The 18302-nt window shown below is 47.6% G+C and overlaps 1 protein-coding gene across 1 annotated transcript in view; it reads right to left on the bottom strand.

Moving 5' to 3' along the window:
- The window catches only part of LOC144602446 (spondin-1-like), a 175922-nt gene that overhangs the window by 23046 nt on the left and 134574 nt on the right, over positions 1–18302 (bottom strand). The window contains exons 7-8 of the mRNA XM_078415593.1: positions 9437–9501; positions 1095–1296 (exon numbers count right to left, since the gene is read on the bottom strand). Coding sequence (XP_078271719.1) covers positions 1095–1296; positions 9437–9501 — 267 coding nt within the window. The remainder of the gene's footprint in view (positions 1–1094; positions 1297–9436; positions 9502–18302) is intronic.

The following is an 18302-nucleotide window of genomic DNA, read 5'->3' as shown; positions in this document are numbered from 1 at the left end:
GACCAACTTGATCGAATCTTTTGAGGAGGTGGCGAAGTATGTCCATCCAGCCTCCAGGGATTACACGAACACTGGAAGACTCCTGGTCTGCTTTTACTTTGAGGAACCTACGCAACAGGCCCCTCAAGCCAAGATATCTTGCCTGTGTACTGTTGCCCAGAACCAAGTTAGTCCAGATGGTGGCGGATCAAGGCTTCTATCCAAAGCCAAACTTCCTCCCTATAAATTCCAAGCCTCATGACACAAAGGCCAAGATTCCATAGGGCTTTCCAATTGGGACCAGTCCACTAACTTGGAACTTTGCGTGCCCCCCTTACTTTCCTGCAATGTAAATCTGATGTCCTTCCTTCACCACACATAACCTCACTTTATCCTCACAACCGACTCCAACTGTTGCCACTTCCCTCACTCACCTCACATCTGGGAGAGCTCTGCCATCTTACTTATCTCAGAAAATAGAACAGTACAGCACAGGACGAGGCCCTTCAGCCCTCAGTCATGCTGTACATGATGCCAAGTTAAAGTAATTTAGAGATAAATTAGAGACACAGGACGGAAACTGGCCCACTGAGTGTGTGATCAGCGATCACCTCGTACACTTGCACTATCCCCACTGAGTGTGTGATCAGCGATCACCTCGTACACTTGCACTATCCCCACTGAGTGTGTGATCAGCGATCACCTCGTACACTTGCACTATCCGATGTGCGTGATCAGCGATCACCTCGTACACTTGCACTATCCGATGCACTGGGGAAAATTTACAATTTACCAAGCCAATTAACCTACAAACCCGCACATGTTTGGAGTGTGGGAGGAAACAGGAGCATCTGGAGAAACCCTTGCAGGTCACAGGGAGAACGTACAAACTCTGTACAGACAGCACCAGTGGTCAGGATCAGGATGGAACCTGGGTCTCTGGCGCTGTAAAGCAGCAACTCTACCACTGTGCCACCGTGCCGCCCTTCAATGCCCTTTAATGCAGGCAGTATTCTGGTGAACCTCCTGCACCCTCTTCAACATCTCCGCATGCTTTCTGTGGCGGGGTGAGCAGAACTGCCAAGTGAACGATGGGGAAGGAAGCAAACGCTTACCAGGTAGGTCACCCCGCTGTCAGTCCCCGCGTCCCAGGGGATGAGGTCTTGGGTAAGCTTCTGCACCCAGCCGCAATCCTTGGTGCAGAGGTTCTCCGCTGCCAAACCCACGTTCCAGTCTGGGCTGGGACCCAACATGGTCAGGAAGGACATGAGGTGTCTCGTGCGGTCAACAGAGAACTCTGCCGATGGAGCTGCCCGCCTGCGTGTAACAACAAGTAGCGTTATGGAGAAGGACCGTGTCCACTGCAATGTTCACCTGCCTTTACAAAGGACATGACGAGTAGCTCCTTCAGTCACAGGGCAGTGAACTGGTGCAATTCATTGCCACAGAAAACCAGCTGTTCCTGAACCTGGTGGCGTGGGACTTCAGGCTTCCATGTTTGCAATGAGAAGTGACTGTGGCTAGGATGTTTCCACTAGTGGGAGAGTCTAGGACCAGAGACCACAGCCTCAGAATGAAAGGATGTACCTTTAGAAAGGACTAGGAATTTCTTTGGTCAGAGGGTAGTGAATCTGTGGAATTCATTGCCACAGATGGCTGTGGAGGCCAAGTCAGTGGATAGTTTTAAGGCAAAGATTGAGATTCTTGATTAGTACGGGTGTCAGGGGTTATGGGGAAAGGCAGGAGAATGGGTTAGGGAGGGAGAGATAGATCAGCCATGATTGAATGGCGGAGTAGACATGATGGGCCGAATGGCCTAATTCTGCTCCTAGAATTTATGGACATGGACTTAATACATCTGTTTATCGGTTCAACAACAGGCAGTTTCCCCCTTTGGTGGTGAATGTCAGAGCTGGAGATGACAACTGGTTAACCCCTCTGTGGCCTTTGTTGCCCAGTAGGGCCAACACAAACCCCCATTTCACCTCCAGCACCCAAGGAGTTAAGTTTAGAATTAAATACAGCCAGAATACACTGATGGAGTTTAGCTAATTTTGTTAGCTAAAGTCAATCCCAGAATATCTTAGCAGCGGCATTATTAAAACTATTTTTACCCCGCACTGACTTTATAACATATATAACATATAACATATAACAACTACAGCATGGAAACAGGCCTGTCCGGCCCTACCAGTCCACGCCGACCATTCTCCCTGACCTAGTCTCATCTACCTGCACTCAGACCATAACCCTCTAATCCCCTCCTATCCATATACCTATCCAATTTACTCTTAAATAATAAAATCGAGCCAGCCTCCACCACTTCCACCGGAAGCCCATTCCATACAGCCACAACCCTCTGAGTAAAGAAGTTCCCCCTCATGTTACCCCTAAACCTTTGTCCCTCAATTCTGAAGCTATGTCCCCTTGTTGGAATCTTCCCCACTCTCAAAGGGAAAAGCCTACCCACGTCAACTCTGTCCGTCCCTCTCAAAATTTTAAAAACCTCTATCAAGTCCCCCCTCAACCTTCTACGCTCCAAAGAATAAAGACCCAACCTGTTCAACCTCTCTCTGTAGCCTAAGTGCTGAAACCCAGGCAACATTCTAGTAAATCTCCTCTGTACCCTCTCCATTTTGTCGACATCCTTCCTATAATTTGGCGACCAGAACTGCACACCATACTCCAGATTCGGCCTCACCAATGCCCTGTACAATTTCAACATTACATCCCAACTTCTATACTCGATGCTCTGATTTATAAAGGCAAGCATACCAAACGCCTTCTTCACCACCCTATCCACATGAGATTCCACCTTCAGGGAACAATGCACAGTTATTCCCAGATCCCTCTGTTCCACTGCATTCCTCAATTCCCTACCATTTACCCTGTACGTCCTATTTTGATTTGTCCTACCAAAATGCAGCACCTCACACTTATCAGCATTAAACTCCATCTGCCATCTTTCAGCCCACCCTTCCAAAAGGCCCAAGTCTCTCTGTAGACTTTGAAAATCTACCTCACTATCAACTACTCCACCTATCTTAGTATCATCTGCATATTTACTAATCCAATTTGCCACACCATCATCCAGATCATTAATGTAAATGACAAACAACAGTGGACCCAACACAGATCCTTGGGGCACTCCACTAGACACTGGCCTCCACCTGACATATAATTGTCAACCGTTACCCTCTGGTATCTCCCATTCAGCCATTGTTGAATCCATCTTGCAACCTCACTATTAATACCCAATGATTTAACCTTCTTAATCAACCTTCCATGTGGAACCTTGTCAAATGCCTTACTGAAGTCCATATAGACAACATCCACAGCCTTGCCCTTATCAATTTCCCTGGTAACCTCTTCAAAAAATTCAAGAAGATTAGTCAAACATGACCTTCCAGGCACAAATCCATGTTGACTGTTTCTAATCAGGCCTTGATTATCCAAATAATTATATATATTGTCCCTAAGTATCTTTTCCATTAATTTTCCCACCACAGACGTCAAACTAATAAGTCTATAATTGCTAGGTTTACTTTTAGAACCTTTTTTAAACAAAGGCACAACATGCGCAATGCGCCAATCTTCCGGCACCATCCCTGTTTCTAATGACGTTTGAAATATTTCCGTCATAGCCCCTGCTATTTCTGCACTAACTTCCCTCAATGTCCTAGGGAATATCCTATCAGGACCTGGAGACTTATCCACTTTTATATTCTTCAAAAGTGTCCGTACCTCCTCTTCTTTAATCCTCATAATTTCCATCACTACTCTACTTGTTTCGCTTACCTCACATAATTCAATATCCTTCTCCTCGGTAAATACCGAAGAAAAGAAATTGTTTAATATCTCCCCCATTTCTTCCGGCTCAGCACATAGCTGTCCACTCTGACTCTCTAATGGACCAATTTTATCCCTCACGATCCTTTTGCTATTGGCATATCTGTAGAACCCCTTGGGGTTTACTTTTACATTACTTGCCAAAGCAGCCTCATATCTTTTTTTCGCTTTTCTAATTTCCTTTTTAAGATTCCTTTTACATTCTTTATATTCCTCAAGAACCTCATTTACTCCCTGCCGCTTATATTTATTGTATATCTCCCTCTTTTTCCGAACCAAGTGTCCAATTTCCCTGGAAAACCACGGCTCTTTCAAATTATTATTCTTTCCTTTCCACCGAACAGGGACATAAAGACTCTGTACTCTCAAAATTTCTGCACATAGACTGGATAATGAGTTGGGGATTGCTGAATGGAGTCTAACTTTTTGGCTGTTGGATTATCACCACTCCTGACTTAAAGAGTCCAATACAGTTCTCACCTGGGAAGGCATTAAACTTGCACAAGGGAGAGTCATTAATGGAATGGCTTTGCAAAGGCAAATCTGATTTCTTTCACAGTCCGCTATTAATTCAACAGAAATATACATTCAAAGAGTTTGAAATACAAAAGGCAGCAACTGGAAATGAATTTATGCATTCAAAGGCACTTCATTAATGCAAATTACCAATCTCTGTCAATAACCTATTTTATCACAAGCTCCTTTCACTCTTTACACTTAAAGGTTAATTTGGTTTAGTTTGGAGATACAGCACAGAAACAGGCCCTTCAGCCACCGAGTCTGCATGGACCAGCGATCCATGCACATTCACACTACCCTGACCACAGAAGGGACAATTTTACATTGAAACAAAGCCAATTAACCTATAAACCTGCATGTCTTTGGAGTGTGGGAGGAAACCGAAGATCTCAGAGAAAACCCACGCACATCACGGGGAGAACGTACAAACTCCGTACAGACAGCGCCTGTAGTCAGGATGGAACCCGGGTCTCTGGCGCTGTGAGGCAGCAACTCTGCCACCTGCACTCTGGACCCCATCCCCTCCAGCTTTGTCAAGGCCTGCCTTCCTGCTCTCTCTCCACTTATCACTGCAACAATAAACTCCTCCCTGTCCACTGGCATCGTCCCACCAACCCGTGTAGACGTGAGAGGACGCTGGCGCTGTTTGTTCGCCGCTTCTCCGTCTGGATAAATCTTTCTGCTTGATCCTCCCGGCTTCACCTGCCCAGCTCTTCCACCGCTGCCTCCAACCCACTCCCGGACATCTCACACCTATCCTGCCTTTTTGCTGGCTTGGACTGCTCTCCTGTGGGTTACCTGGACAGCTAGCTAGCTCCCTGCTAGCCACCGCTGCAGTCATCGAGCTACAGGATACTCGCTAGCCGCTAACGCTAGCAGCTGCCCGGCTGCCTCCTCTGCCTGCACGTCCTCAGCTCTCTATTAATCCTCAGGCTGCTCATCTTCATTCCTCGGTCCTCCTCATAGGCCATGCTGTGGATCAGCCTGTTGTGCCTGACGCTTTGGTCAGCTAGCTCGCGGCTGCCGGCTAACTTCTCCGGGCTCTGTGCTCCTACACTCCTGCCTGGCATGGCACTGAGGTACTTCACCGTGAGGCTGCTCCAGCTCAACAACCACTCCACTCCGCCATGCATCTCTGCCATCATCAACCACGGACTTCTACGACGACCCGGATACATCCACAGAGGCTCCGGTCACAAGTTTGTTTACTCCCAGACCGGTCACTCCATCCCTACACTCTGGTCAGCTGAACGGACTCCCACTCGTCGATTACGTCATCACAATAACGCACACGAGCGTGCTCCCTGACTGCAAGCCCTGGCAACATCACCCGTGTCCATCCACACCACACAAAGCAATATGAAGCTCACTCTGTTCAATACCCGGTCCCTCAACAATAAAAGCCACATTCTGAACGACTTCATTCTGGACAATAAACTGGACTTTCTCTGTCTGACTGAAACCTGGCAACAACCTCTGGATTACCTCTCACTCAACCTCACTACACCCAACGGATACTCCTACATCAATAAACCACGCTCGGAGGGCCGAGGTGGTGGGATTGCCCTAATACACCGACAGGACTTCAAGATCAGCCTCATCTCCATCTCATCTGACCCTTCATTTGAACACCTGGCTTTTAAACTCTCTGGCCACACACAATTAGTCATGGCAGTTGTCTACCACCCTCCCAAACCACACCCATCATTCCTCTCTGACTTCTCTGACTTTCTGACCCAGTTCTGTTCTCTCTCCCCCTCAATCCTCCTCCTCGGTGATTTCAACATCCATATGGACTCCACTGACTCCACAATAACCGTTGACTTCACTGAAATACTCAACTGCTTTAACCTCACTCAACATGTCAATTTTCCCACCCATAACCGTGGGCACATTCTGGACCTTGTCTGCTCCACTGGACTAAATCTACATCACCTCTCTGGCTCCGACCCCACCCTCTCTGATCACTTAGCCATCACCATGTCCGTCAACATTCCCACCCCAGCTCCAAGGCAAAAACGCATAATCAACTTCCGTAAGCTTAAACTCTGTTTCACCTACCTCGCTCTCATCCTCCCTCTCCGAAAAAATGTCCGCCTCTCCCTTCGTTGACCTCCACAGCCCCTCTGACCTCACTGACTACTACAACCGCACTCTCTCCTCCCGCCTCGACCAGCTTGCACCTATAAAAACCAAAACAGTTTCCTTCACCCACTCTGCTCCCTGGTTTACCCCTGAACTCCGCGTGATGAAAACTCATGCCCGTCAACTTGAAAGACTCCACAACAAAACAGGTCTCACAATTCACTCCCAAGCCTACAAAGACCACATACAGCACTACAAAGATGCCCTTTCCTGTGCCCACTCCACCTACTACCCTCAAATAATTCACTCTGGCTCCGGAAACCCAAAAGCACTCTTCTGTACAATAAACAAACTCCTCAGCCCCCTGGACACCACCTCCCAGTCATTCATAGTCGACAAATGCACCTCTTTCCTCTCATTCTTCCAAAGTAAAATAGACAACATCTACAGCAGCTTATCCACCACCGCACCTGCTCCCCCTCAAACCACCCGCCCCCCCTTAACCACCACCGCACCTGCTCCCCCTCAAACCACCTGCCCCCCCTTATCCTGTCAACCCCTGTCTCAGTTCTCCCCAATCTCCACCACCGACCTCTCTGAACTCCTCACAGGAATGAAAACTGCCACCTGCTCTCTGGACCCCATCCCCTCCAGCTTTGTCAAGGCCTGCCTTCCTGCTCTCTCTCCACTTATCACTGCAACAATAAACTCCTCCCTGTCCACTGGCATCGTTCCACCATCCTTCAAAATCGCTGCTGTCACCCCTATTCTGAAAAAACCTGGACTCAACCCTGACACCCCAAACAACTTCAGACCAATCTCCAATCTACCCTTTCTGTCCAAAGTTTTGGAACGTGCTGTAGCCTCTCAACTCAAACATCACCTCTCTGCCAATAACCTGTATGAAACATTCCAATCCGGATTCCGCTCCAACCACAGTACTGAAACTGCACTCCTCAAAATCACCTTCTCCTCTCCACTGATGCTGGCAACCTCAACATTCTCATCCTCCTCGACCTCAGCGCCGCCTTTGACACCATCAATCACTCCATCCTCCTCACCCGACTTGAAACCACCTTTAACATCACCGGCACTGCCGTCTCTTGGATCAAATCATACCTCTCCGACAGGCACCAGTTCATCTCCATTAATAACTGCAAATCCCCCACCGCTCCCCTCCCCCAAGGTGTCCCCCAAGGTTCAGTTCTCGGCCCCCTCCTCTTCATCCTGTACCTGTTCCCCCTTGGTCACTTAATCCGCCGTCATGGTCTCCAATTCCACTGCTTCGCCGATGATATCCAGCTCCTCATCTCCACCAAGTCAATCTCCCCCACCACACACTCTACCCTGACAAACTGCATCACTGAAATAAAATCTTGGCTTCAAACCAATTTCCTCAAACTCAACTGCGACAAATCTGTAATCATCATCATTGGTCCAAAAACGCTCACCAAATCCACCCACAACTTCACCCTCAATATTGATGGTCTCCCAGTATCCACCTCCCCTCACATCCGGAATCTTGGCATCATCTTTGATCAAACCCTCTCCTTCGACAAACACACTAAACACATCACCAAGACAGCCTTCTTCCACCTCAAAAACATCGCCCGTCTCCGTCCATCCCTCTCCTCCACAGCTGCTGAAACCCTCATCCACGCCTTCATCACCTCCCGTCTGGACTACTGTAACAGCCTCCTCTATGGTTCACCCTCAAAAATCATCAATAAACTCCAATACATCCAGAACTCCGCTGCCCGTCTACTCACCCACTCCCCGATCCGTGACCATATCACCCCCGTCCTTTACAAGCTCCACTGGCTCCCCATCCCCCAGAGAATCCAGTACAAAATCCTCCTCATGACCTACAAAGCCCTCCATAACCTGGCCCCATCCTACCTGACTGACCTCCTCCACAGACACACTCCCACCCGCACCCTCCGCTCTGCTGCTGCAAACCTCCTGTCCCCCCCCATCCGGACCAAACTCAGATCCTGGGGGGACAGGGCTTTCTCCATCGCTGCTCCCACCCTATGGAACTCACTACCTCAAACCATCAGAGACTCCTCCTCACTCACCACATTCACAACATCACTGAAGACTCACCTGTTCAACACTGCCTTCAACCACTTCTCCTTATCCTTCCTTTTTTTGTTCGTTTATTTATTTATTTTTATGTTTTACTTACTCTGTAAAGCGTCTTTGAGTTTCCAGAAAAGCGCTATACAAATGAAATGTATTATTATTATCATTATTATTATTGCGCCACTGTTCTGCCATTTAATGTCACGGCTGATCTGATTGTAAACTCACTGTTTCATTCTTCTGTACACTCCAAAGATGTACAGGTTTGTAGTTAATTGGCTTGGTATAAAATGTAAAATTATTCCTAGTGCGTGTAGACGGTGTGGGGAGATTGCTGGTCAGTGTGGGCTGGGTGGGCCAGAGGGCCGACTCCTGCACCTATTGTCCATTGCTGGTCAGTGTGGGCTGGGTGGGCCAGAGGGCCGACTCCTGCACCTATTGTCTATTGCTGGTCGTGTGGGCTCGGTGGGCCAGAGGGCCGACTCCTGCACCTATTGTCTATTGTCCATTGCTGGTCAGTGTGGGCTGGGTGGGCCAGAGGGCCGACTCCTGCACCTATTGTCCATTGCTGGTCGTGTGGGCTGGGTGGGCCAGAGGGCTTACTCCTGCACCTATTGTCTATTGTCCATTGCTGGTCGTGTGGGCTGGGTGGGCCAGAGGGCCGACTCCTGCACCTATTGTCTATTGTCCTTTGCTGGTCGTGTGGGCTCGGTGGGCCAGAGGGCCTGTTTCCGTGCTGTATCTCTAAACTAAACTCAAATCTGCAGCTAGGTATATGAGATAATAAAGGACCATTGAATCATTGAAAAACGCCCAAGCTTAGCCTCTCCAGAGTAAAGCACTGATAAACCTGTTGGGGATTTTCCCTGGTTACTGTTGCCAATATCTAACATAAGATTTTCAAGGATGTCGTACTTACACATTCAAGGGTTGCCAGGCAGGCCATTGTGCTTTCGCCTTGATGACAGTCAGAACATTATCACCCTGAAAATACAGAGGGTAAAGAGTTAATGTTTGCCTCTTGACAAAGGTTGGAACAAACGTGTGAGAGAGATTGAGGAGGAGCTCCAATAGATTTCACTTCCTGAGTGATTCTCTATCCCAACCTGTCTCCACTATTCTAGCGCCACTGTTTACAGCACAACAGGTCTACCCCTCTACTAATCGCCTGCACATAATTTTTCTCATCACCTGATCACCACTCTCCACCATTGACTCAGTCCAGAGCATGCTGGCTCGGGGAAGCACCCAACATCTTCAAGGACCACTCACATCCCGGTCATTCCCACCTCTGCCCTCTCCTGTTAGGCAGACTATACAAAAGCTTTAAAAGTACATGCTGCCAGATTCAGGATCAGCTTCTCCCCCACTGTTACAGATAACAGAACAGTGTCCCATCAGTGGGATATATTCCTGGTCTTCCAACATATTTCATTGAGGACTTTGGAGCTTCTCTCTATAACTGTAATGCTACTATGCCGTAAGACTATATTCTGCACTGGGTGTCTTTGTCTTTGCACTACCTATGGTACTTGTGTGTGGCTTGTTGTACTCATGCACAGTGTAACTTGTCTGGAAAGTGTGCAGACAAAAGCTTTCCACTGTATCTTAGTATCCAAGACAATAATAAGCCAATATAATAAGAATATCATAAGTTACAATTGTTTCAATCAGTAATATTCACAACACCATCACAACATAAGACTGACAAAATCAAATGCAGTGCTGGGCCCTTCAGTCAACTGTGCAGTCTCCTCACACTGCAGATGCTGGAAACCTGAGATAAAAACCAATGATGCTGCATTAGTTCAGCATCTGTGGAGAGAGAAACAGGATGAATATTGTGAGCTGAAGACCGTTCGTCAGAAGCATTTTGTCATTTTTATTCCTCCTCTTCATCATCAAGACACATATTATACAGCAAGGGCTTGCCCCATATCCAATGAAAGTTTCATGTCAACTGTTCACTTGATTAGACAGCCCACACAAGGGCTTGCCCCATATCCAATGAAAGTTTCATGTCAACTGTTCACTTGATTAGACAGCCCACACAAGTTTGCAGCAGAACTGGGGCATTGGTTTAGTTCAGAAGTACAGTGTGGAAACAGGCCCTTCGGCCCACTGAGGTCGTGCCAACGCCGATCACCCGTCCACACTGGTTCTACATTATCCCGTTTTCTCATCCATTCCCTACACCCTAGAAGACCCGAAACTTCACCCATCCATGTTCTCCACAGATGCTGCCTGACCCGTTGAGTTACTCCAGCACTCTGTGAAACGTCACCTATCCATGTTCTCCACAGATGCTGCCTGACCCGCTGAGTTACTCCAGCACTCTGTGAAACGCCACACATCCATGTTCTCCACAGATGCTGCCTGACCCGCACAGTTACTCCAACACTCTGTGTCTACCTTTCCTACACACTAGAGTCCATTTACAGCGATCAGTTAACCTACAAACCCATTCTTTTTTGGGATGTGGCAGGAAAACGCAGCACTTAGCGAAAATCCACGCAGTGACTGGGTGAACATGTGAACTCCACAGAGACAGACAGCACTCATGGTCAGGTTGAAAGCTTCTTTATCTGCTCTACCACACTATTCTGTGCTGTATAATTCATAAGCAGCAAGGAGCGATGAAGATCCTCACTTATCAAGGATCTTCCTCAACTGCACATGATCCTCTCATGGGATTTGGCCCCATGTCCTCTGTCCCTGATCTGACTCTGATGTCCAGCAGTCGGCCGCTGCAGGAGGTGCTAAACCAACATCTCCTTCCTGGGGATTCATATCAGATCTTCTTTCCGACATCAACAGATATCTTGAAGCCATCTTTTCTTCTACACTCCCAGTTATGGGATGGTTGCTGCTACCAACAGGCTCCTTACTGATCCCTGACGCACTAGAAGATGAATAAACTAATGAATGAACTAAATGTATCTGGAAAAGAAGTTTGTTTTCCAAATGAATGCTCGTCTTAAATCATGCTGTGCAGTTGAAATTGAAGAAATAATAAAGCTCTTCTGTATCGCCAGGATAATTGCTACCAGCCTGCAAGAGTTGCTTCAATTTGGAATTACGACACACATCTTCATTCTTGTCTGACGACCGCGATCAGTTAAATGTAATCGGTCCATCCTGAGATGCTGCCTCCATTTGTATGTAAACGAGTCTCGTAGATTCATCACTGGCAGCTAGGTTTGTGCAGGATCTCAAATATCTGGGTAAGGGCATCTGACCCTTCCTCAGACCCAGACTGAGATCCTCCACTGTTCCGCTGAGTGTAATAAATCACAATGTTATAATACTAGTCCAGTCTAGTTTAGAAACAGCGCGGAAACAGGCCCTTCGGCCCACCGAGTCCGCGCCGACCAGCGATCCCCGCACACTAACACTATCCTACACACACTAGGGACAATTTACAATTTTACCAGGCCAATTAACCTACAAGCCTGGACATCTTTGGAGTGTGGGAGGAAACCAAAGATCTCGGACAAAACTCACGTAGGATGAGGGGGATTCTGAATTGGACAATCAACCGCGCAGCTTACAATTATTCTGGGCAATTGTTACAGTGAGACTGAGCTTTTTTATGAAGAGCATGGATTATAAACACAAAAAGCTGGAGTAACTCAGCGGGTCAGACAGCATCTCTGGAGAAAAGAAATAAGTGACGTTTCGGGTCGAGACCCTTCTTCAGACTGAGAGTCAGGGGAGAGGGAAACTAGAGAAATGAAAAGGTACAAAGAACAAATGAATGAAAGGTTTGCAAAAGAACAAATCAAAGGCAGCAATGATGATCAAGGAAAGGTGGAGCCCACAATGGTCCATTGTTGGCTGTGGAGAAGGCGATAACAGTGAAATTAGTATAACGACTAGGGTGGGGGAGGGACGTGGAGAGAGGGAATGTAAGGGTTACTTGAAGTTAGAGACGTCAGCTGGCTTGTAAGCTGCCCAAGCAAAATATGAGGTGCTGTTCCTCCACTTGCGTGTGGCCTCGCTCGGTCTGACAGTGCACAGATGGGTGTTTTCTTGGTGAAAGCTGTCATTTTGAGCACATTTATATTGGCAAGCTAGACAATCTGGGATTGCTGGAATTTCCACAGACAATGCCAACATCCAGGTTATGTGGAATACATCCCAGGCAACTCAAGGATTGAAAGAGGAAATCACTGACAGACTGGTTGAAGTATTATTTTTTTGATAAGGTTGCCAAGTGTCCGAGGATGTGAATTTGTTGATTCAATAACTAAACAAAGAACAAGGGCCCACGGAGATGGCCAGATAGTGTTACGCAATATAGCGGCCAGAGCTGGCCAAGGCGACAAACTCAGAAGACACTAAAACTACCACCCTATGTGTAAAAGACTTGCCCCTCACATCTCCCTTAAACTTTGTCCCTGTCACCATCAAGCTATGCATTCCAGGTTGTGACCTTATCACCTGGGACAAGCTTTTGACTTTACCAAATCTACACCTCTCATATACTATGTACTTCCATCAGGTCTCTCCTCAACCTCACACAATGGGTGGTGGGTGTCTGGAACAAGCTGCCAGAGGAGGTAGTTGAAGCTGGGACTATCCCAACATTTAAGAAGCAGTTAGACAGGTACATGGATAGGACGTTTGGAGGAATATAGACCAAACGCAGGCAGATGGGACGAGTGTAACTGGAACATGTTGGCCAGTGTGGGCAAGTTGGGCCGAAGAACCTGCTTCCGCGCTGTCTCACTCTATGGCTCTATGACTAACTCCTGAGGTTCCAGAGAAAACTATCTGAATTTGTCCAACCTCTCCCTATAATAATAATAATATATTCCTTTATTTGTCCCACACCAGGGAAATTTACAGTGTTACAGCAGCAAAGTGGAGAGCAAGCGATCATTCATTATAAATAAAAGACACATAAATTGTCATCAGTTTTCTGTGTGTTCTTAGCTGTTATTGTTGACTCGTCTGCTGGGAGCAGTGCTGGTTGTGCAGTCTCACAGCAGCGGGAAGGAAGGACCTATATCACTTGGGGTGAAGGAGTCTGTCACTGAAGGAGCTACTCAGTGCAGTGACAGTCCTGCATGGGGTGGAAGTCGTTGTCCAGCAGCGATGTTATCTTTGCCATCATCCTCCTCTCTCCCACCACCTGCACTGAGTCGAGGGGGCAACCCAGGACAGAGCTGGCCTTCCTGACCAGCTTGTCGAGTCTTATCTTCGAATCCAGGCCGCATTCTGGTAAAGCTCATCTCCACACTGTCTGGAGCTACCACATCCTTCCTGTAATGGGGAGACCAGAACTGCACACAATACTCCAAGAGCATCCTAACCAAAGAGCCATAGCCCCATAACATGAGGTCCCCACTCTTCTACTCAATGCCTAACTTCCATCAGCACTGCATCACCTACATTCCTGTGTTCAAAGCACTTGACTGGAACTTGAACCATCAACACTTCTGCCTGAAAGATCCCAGGTGACGGTTGTGGCTTTACACCAATCCAACGCCTTTCCTGGTTATGAGGTGGAAGGTGTTCACCCAGTGGACACCCAGTGGACACCCAGTGGATGCCGATTGGACACCCAGTGGACACCCAGTGGACACCAAGTGGACACCCAGTGGACACCGAGTGGACACCGAGTGGACACCCAGTGGACACCGAGTGGACACCCAGTGGACACCCAGTGGACACCGAGTGGACACCCAGTGGACACCCAGTGGACACCCAGTGGACACCCAGTGGATACCGAGTCCACGCCAGCCAACAATCACATGTACACTCGTGCTGCCCTATGCACCAGGGGCAATTTACAGAAGCCAATTAACAGAACAAATCTGCAAGTCTTTGGAATGCGGGAGGAAACTGGGTCACCCGGAGAAAACCCACGCGGTCAAAGGGGAACATACAAACTCCATCCAGGCAGCACCCATAGTCAGGGTTGAACCTGGGTCTCTGGCGCTGGAAGGCCCTAATGTGTGCCTCCTTAAGCATGCTGCCAGGGGTAGTGGTGGGGGCAGGTACGATGGTGGCATTTAGGCTTTTAGACGGGCACATGGATTATGCAGGAAATGGATCATGTGCAGGCAGATGAGATCAGGCCGGCACGGTGGCGCAGCGGGTAGAGCTGCTGCCTTACAGCGCCAAAGACCAAGGTTCGATCATAACCATGGGTGCTGACTGTACGGAGTTTGCACGTTCTCCCCGTGACCTGCGTGAGTTTTCTCTAGGTGCTCCGGTTTCCTCCCATACTCCAAAGATGTACAGGTCTGTAGGTTAATTGGCTTGGTAAAATTATTAAATTGTCCCTAGTGTGTGTCGGATAGTGTTAGTGTGCGGGGTTCGTTAGTCAGTGCGGACTCGCTGGGCCGATGGGCCTGTCTCTGCATTGCATCTCTGAACTAATGTGAACTAAATTAGGTTAATGAGATATCACGTTCGGCACTAATGTTGTGAATAGAAGGGACTGTGCTGTGTTGTTGGATATTATCTATCGTGTGGTTCCCTGGATCCGTTCTCTGATGCTTGTCATCCAGACTCATATTCCCAGGCTTCTACATTGCTCTGTTAATAAGCAAAGGCTGGGACCTCTCCTCTTTACCTAATTAAGTAAAACCTGTAATTGGGTTGGCCTTAAACCTTTTAAGATGGTCCAACATCTCTACTGCCTTGAAACCAAATCCCTCTGCACACAAAGTGTAATACTGGAAACAGATAGCTATTGTTCTTCTGCTCACTTGTGGAAATACTCTGGAAAATATTCATTTAATATTTCAGCTGTCTGATCTTCCAAGTTAACTGCTACGGTTAGCTTCTAACTTCTTTGACATCCATCTAATAGTTAGAAGGTAAGAAGAATGTGCTGTTCACCATCAGCCTGGGGAGCTCCTCGCCATTCTAACATCTTTTATCTTCTTTTGTGCTCCTTACTTTGGACTTTAGACTTTAGAGATAGGGCGAGGGAACAGGCCATTCAGCCCACCGAGTCTGCACTGACCACCGAGTGCACTACCACTATCCCACACATAGGAGCAATTTACAATTTTCACCATAGCCAATTAACCTACAAACCTGTACATCTTTGAAGTGTGGGAGGAAACAGGAGCACCCAGAGAAAACCCACGCGGTCACAGAGAGAACGTGCAAACTCCGTACAGACAGCAGCCATAATCAGGATGGAACCCGGGTCTCTGGGGCTGTGAGGCAGCAGCTCTACCCGCTGTGACACTGCCAGTGGAAATGTTAACGTTCCCAATAGCAACTGCGATAGCCCCTCTCACCTTAAAGCCTTGCCCTAATTCAACAGTAAGTTTATTTAGGCTGTTCTACTAACTGGAAAGTGTGTTGGGATACTGAGATCACAGAGGGTGTAATGCAGAGTGTTGATATAACAGCAGTCAACAGCAAGCCACAAGGTGTTGGAGTAACTCAGCGAAGATAAACAGAAAATGCTGGAGTAACTCAGCGGTACAGGCAGCATCTCTGGAGAGACGAATGGGTGACGTTTCTGGTCGAGACCCTTCTTCAGACTGAGAGTCAGGGGAGAGGAAAACTAGAGATATATTGAAGGGTAAGGTGTGAAAACAAGAGATCAAAGCACACGTTGCTCAAAGAAATGTAGAACGGATTATTGCTAGCTAGGGGAAGGTGACAACCAGGTCCACAATGTAGAATGTAATCAGAGGACAGTCAGGCTGGGGTGAACTAAGGTGAGGGAGAGATAGAGAGAGAGGGAAACCAAGGGTTACTCGGTTAGAGAAGTCAATGTTCATACCACTGGGGTGTAAGCTGCCCAAGCAAAATATCAGGTGCTGTTCCTCCAATCTGTGTTGGTCCTCACTCTGACAGTGCACAGATGAGACCCAGGATGGAAAGGTTAGTGTGGGAGTGGAAGTGTGCACAGGCAATGGTTTGGGTCAGGACCCTTCTGCAGACTGATTGTAGATACTCTGTTACCCTTTAGAAGGCAATGATGAGCATGTATCTTCGGTCTGTGGAGTGAGAGTGGTCAGTTGTATAAGACGTTGGTGAGGCCGTGTTTAGAGGATTGTGTTCAGTTCAGTCACCGTGTTATAGGAAAGATGTAGTCAAGCTGGAAAGGGTACAGAGAAGATTTACAAGGATGTTACCAGGACTTGTGGGTCTGTTATAGGGAGAGGTTGATCAGGCTGGGACTCTATTCCTTGGAGGCAGGAGGATGAGGGGTGATCTTATTGAGGTGTATAAAATCATGAAAGGAATAGATCGGGTAGATGCACAGAGTCTCTTGCCCAGAGTAGGGGAATCGAGGACCAGAGGATATACTGTAAGTTTAAGGTGAAGGGGACAAGATTGAATAGGAATCTCAGGGGTAACTTTTTCCACAGACAGGGTGTTGGGCATATGGAACAAGCTGCCAGAGGAGGCTGCCAGGCACCGTGGGTCTATGAGAGTGCTCGCACGGTGGTATTCAGTGGAAAACGCAGGGTTTCCTCTAACAAAATAAGAAGTGGGTGCAGGAATAGACCAGACTGCCATTCAATGGGCAGGATGCAGCAGACCAACAAGGCAGCTCATCACTGTTTCATGGGCAACCTCTTCAATGCCTCTTGAACCTTTGCCCTCCAGTCCCTGATAACCCTATCCTGGGAAACAAACTGTGTGCCTTCCTCTTCCTCTCGTGATGTTATACAACCCAATGATAGCGCCCAATCAGCCTTCTGTGTTCCAAGGAATAAAGTCCTAGCCTGCCTAACCTCTCCTTGTATGGGAATGTGTAGGAAGGAACTCCAGATGCTGGTTTAAACCAAAGATAGACACAAAAAGCTGGAGTAACTCAGCGGGACAGGCAGCATCTCTGGAGAGGAGGAATGGGTGACGTTTTGGGTCAAGACCCTTCTTCAGACTGATATAGACGATGATGTGGAGAGATAATGAATAAAAGATATGAAAAAAAGTTACGATGATGAAGGAAACAGGCCATTGTTAGCCGTTTGTTGGGTGAAAATGAGAAGCTAGTGTGACTTGGGTGGGGGAGGGATAGAGAGAGAGGGAATGCTGGGGCTACCTGAAGTGAGAGAAATCAATATTCACACCACTGGGCTGTAAGCTGCCCAAGCAAAATATGAGATGCTGTTCCTCCAATGTGCATTTAGCCTCACTCTGACAATGGAGGAGACCAAGGACAGAAAGGTCAAGGTGGGAATGGGAAGGAGAACTAAAGTGTCCTTGCATGAGTCCTGGTGAGTCCCCATCAATCCTCTCGGCACCCATTCCAGCAGCATGGATCCATCCCATAGCAGGACAACCAGACTTGAACACAACCCTCCACTGTTTGAGGATATTTAAGTGCCCTTTTACTTCAAGCCTTTGCATTAAGAGAGGAGTGGAATTGGCAGCTCAGGTAATACACGCTGAGAATCTGAGCGCACGTTCTCATTCTTTGGTTATTGAAAGGGTTCGGCTGGAAATCTCCATTGTGGTCTCGTCCCACTTTGGATGTGATTATTTTGAGCTGGGGAAAATTCAATGCAGTTTTTTAAATCTCCTACCTTATCCTTTAAGCTGCGTTTAACCTTTCAGGCTGTATATTATCTCTCATCCCAAGATTATGCAGCCAACCAGCTCCCAACCAAAATGTCAAGTTGATGGAGTTGTTCCAGAGGAATTGTGCAGAAATGAAGTTGATAAGGACTGATAACTGAGCAAGCATGATGGGGCTGAGATAGGTTGTGGGAACAAAGCATCTGCAAAGCATCGAGATTAATAAAAACGTTGTTTTATTGACGGGTATTGGACTCCAGAGAGATCTTGTCCAATGC

The sequence above is a fragment of the Rhinoraja longicauda genome, chromosome 18 (assembly GCF_053455715.1).
Source record: "Rhinoraja longicauda isolate Sanriku21f chromosome 18, sRhiLon1.1, whole genome shotgun sequence".
Taxonomy (NCBI): Eukaryota; Metazoa; Chordata; class Chondrichthyes; order Rajiformes; family Arhynchobatidae; genus Rhinoraja; species Rhinoraja longicauda.
The sequence above is the reverse complement of the archived record's forward strand: the minus strand, read 5'-3'. Positions and strand labels throughout refer to the sequence as shown.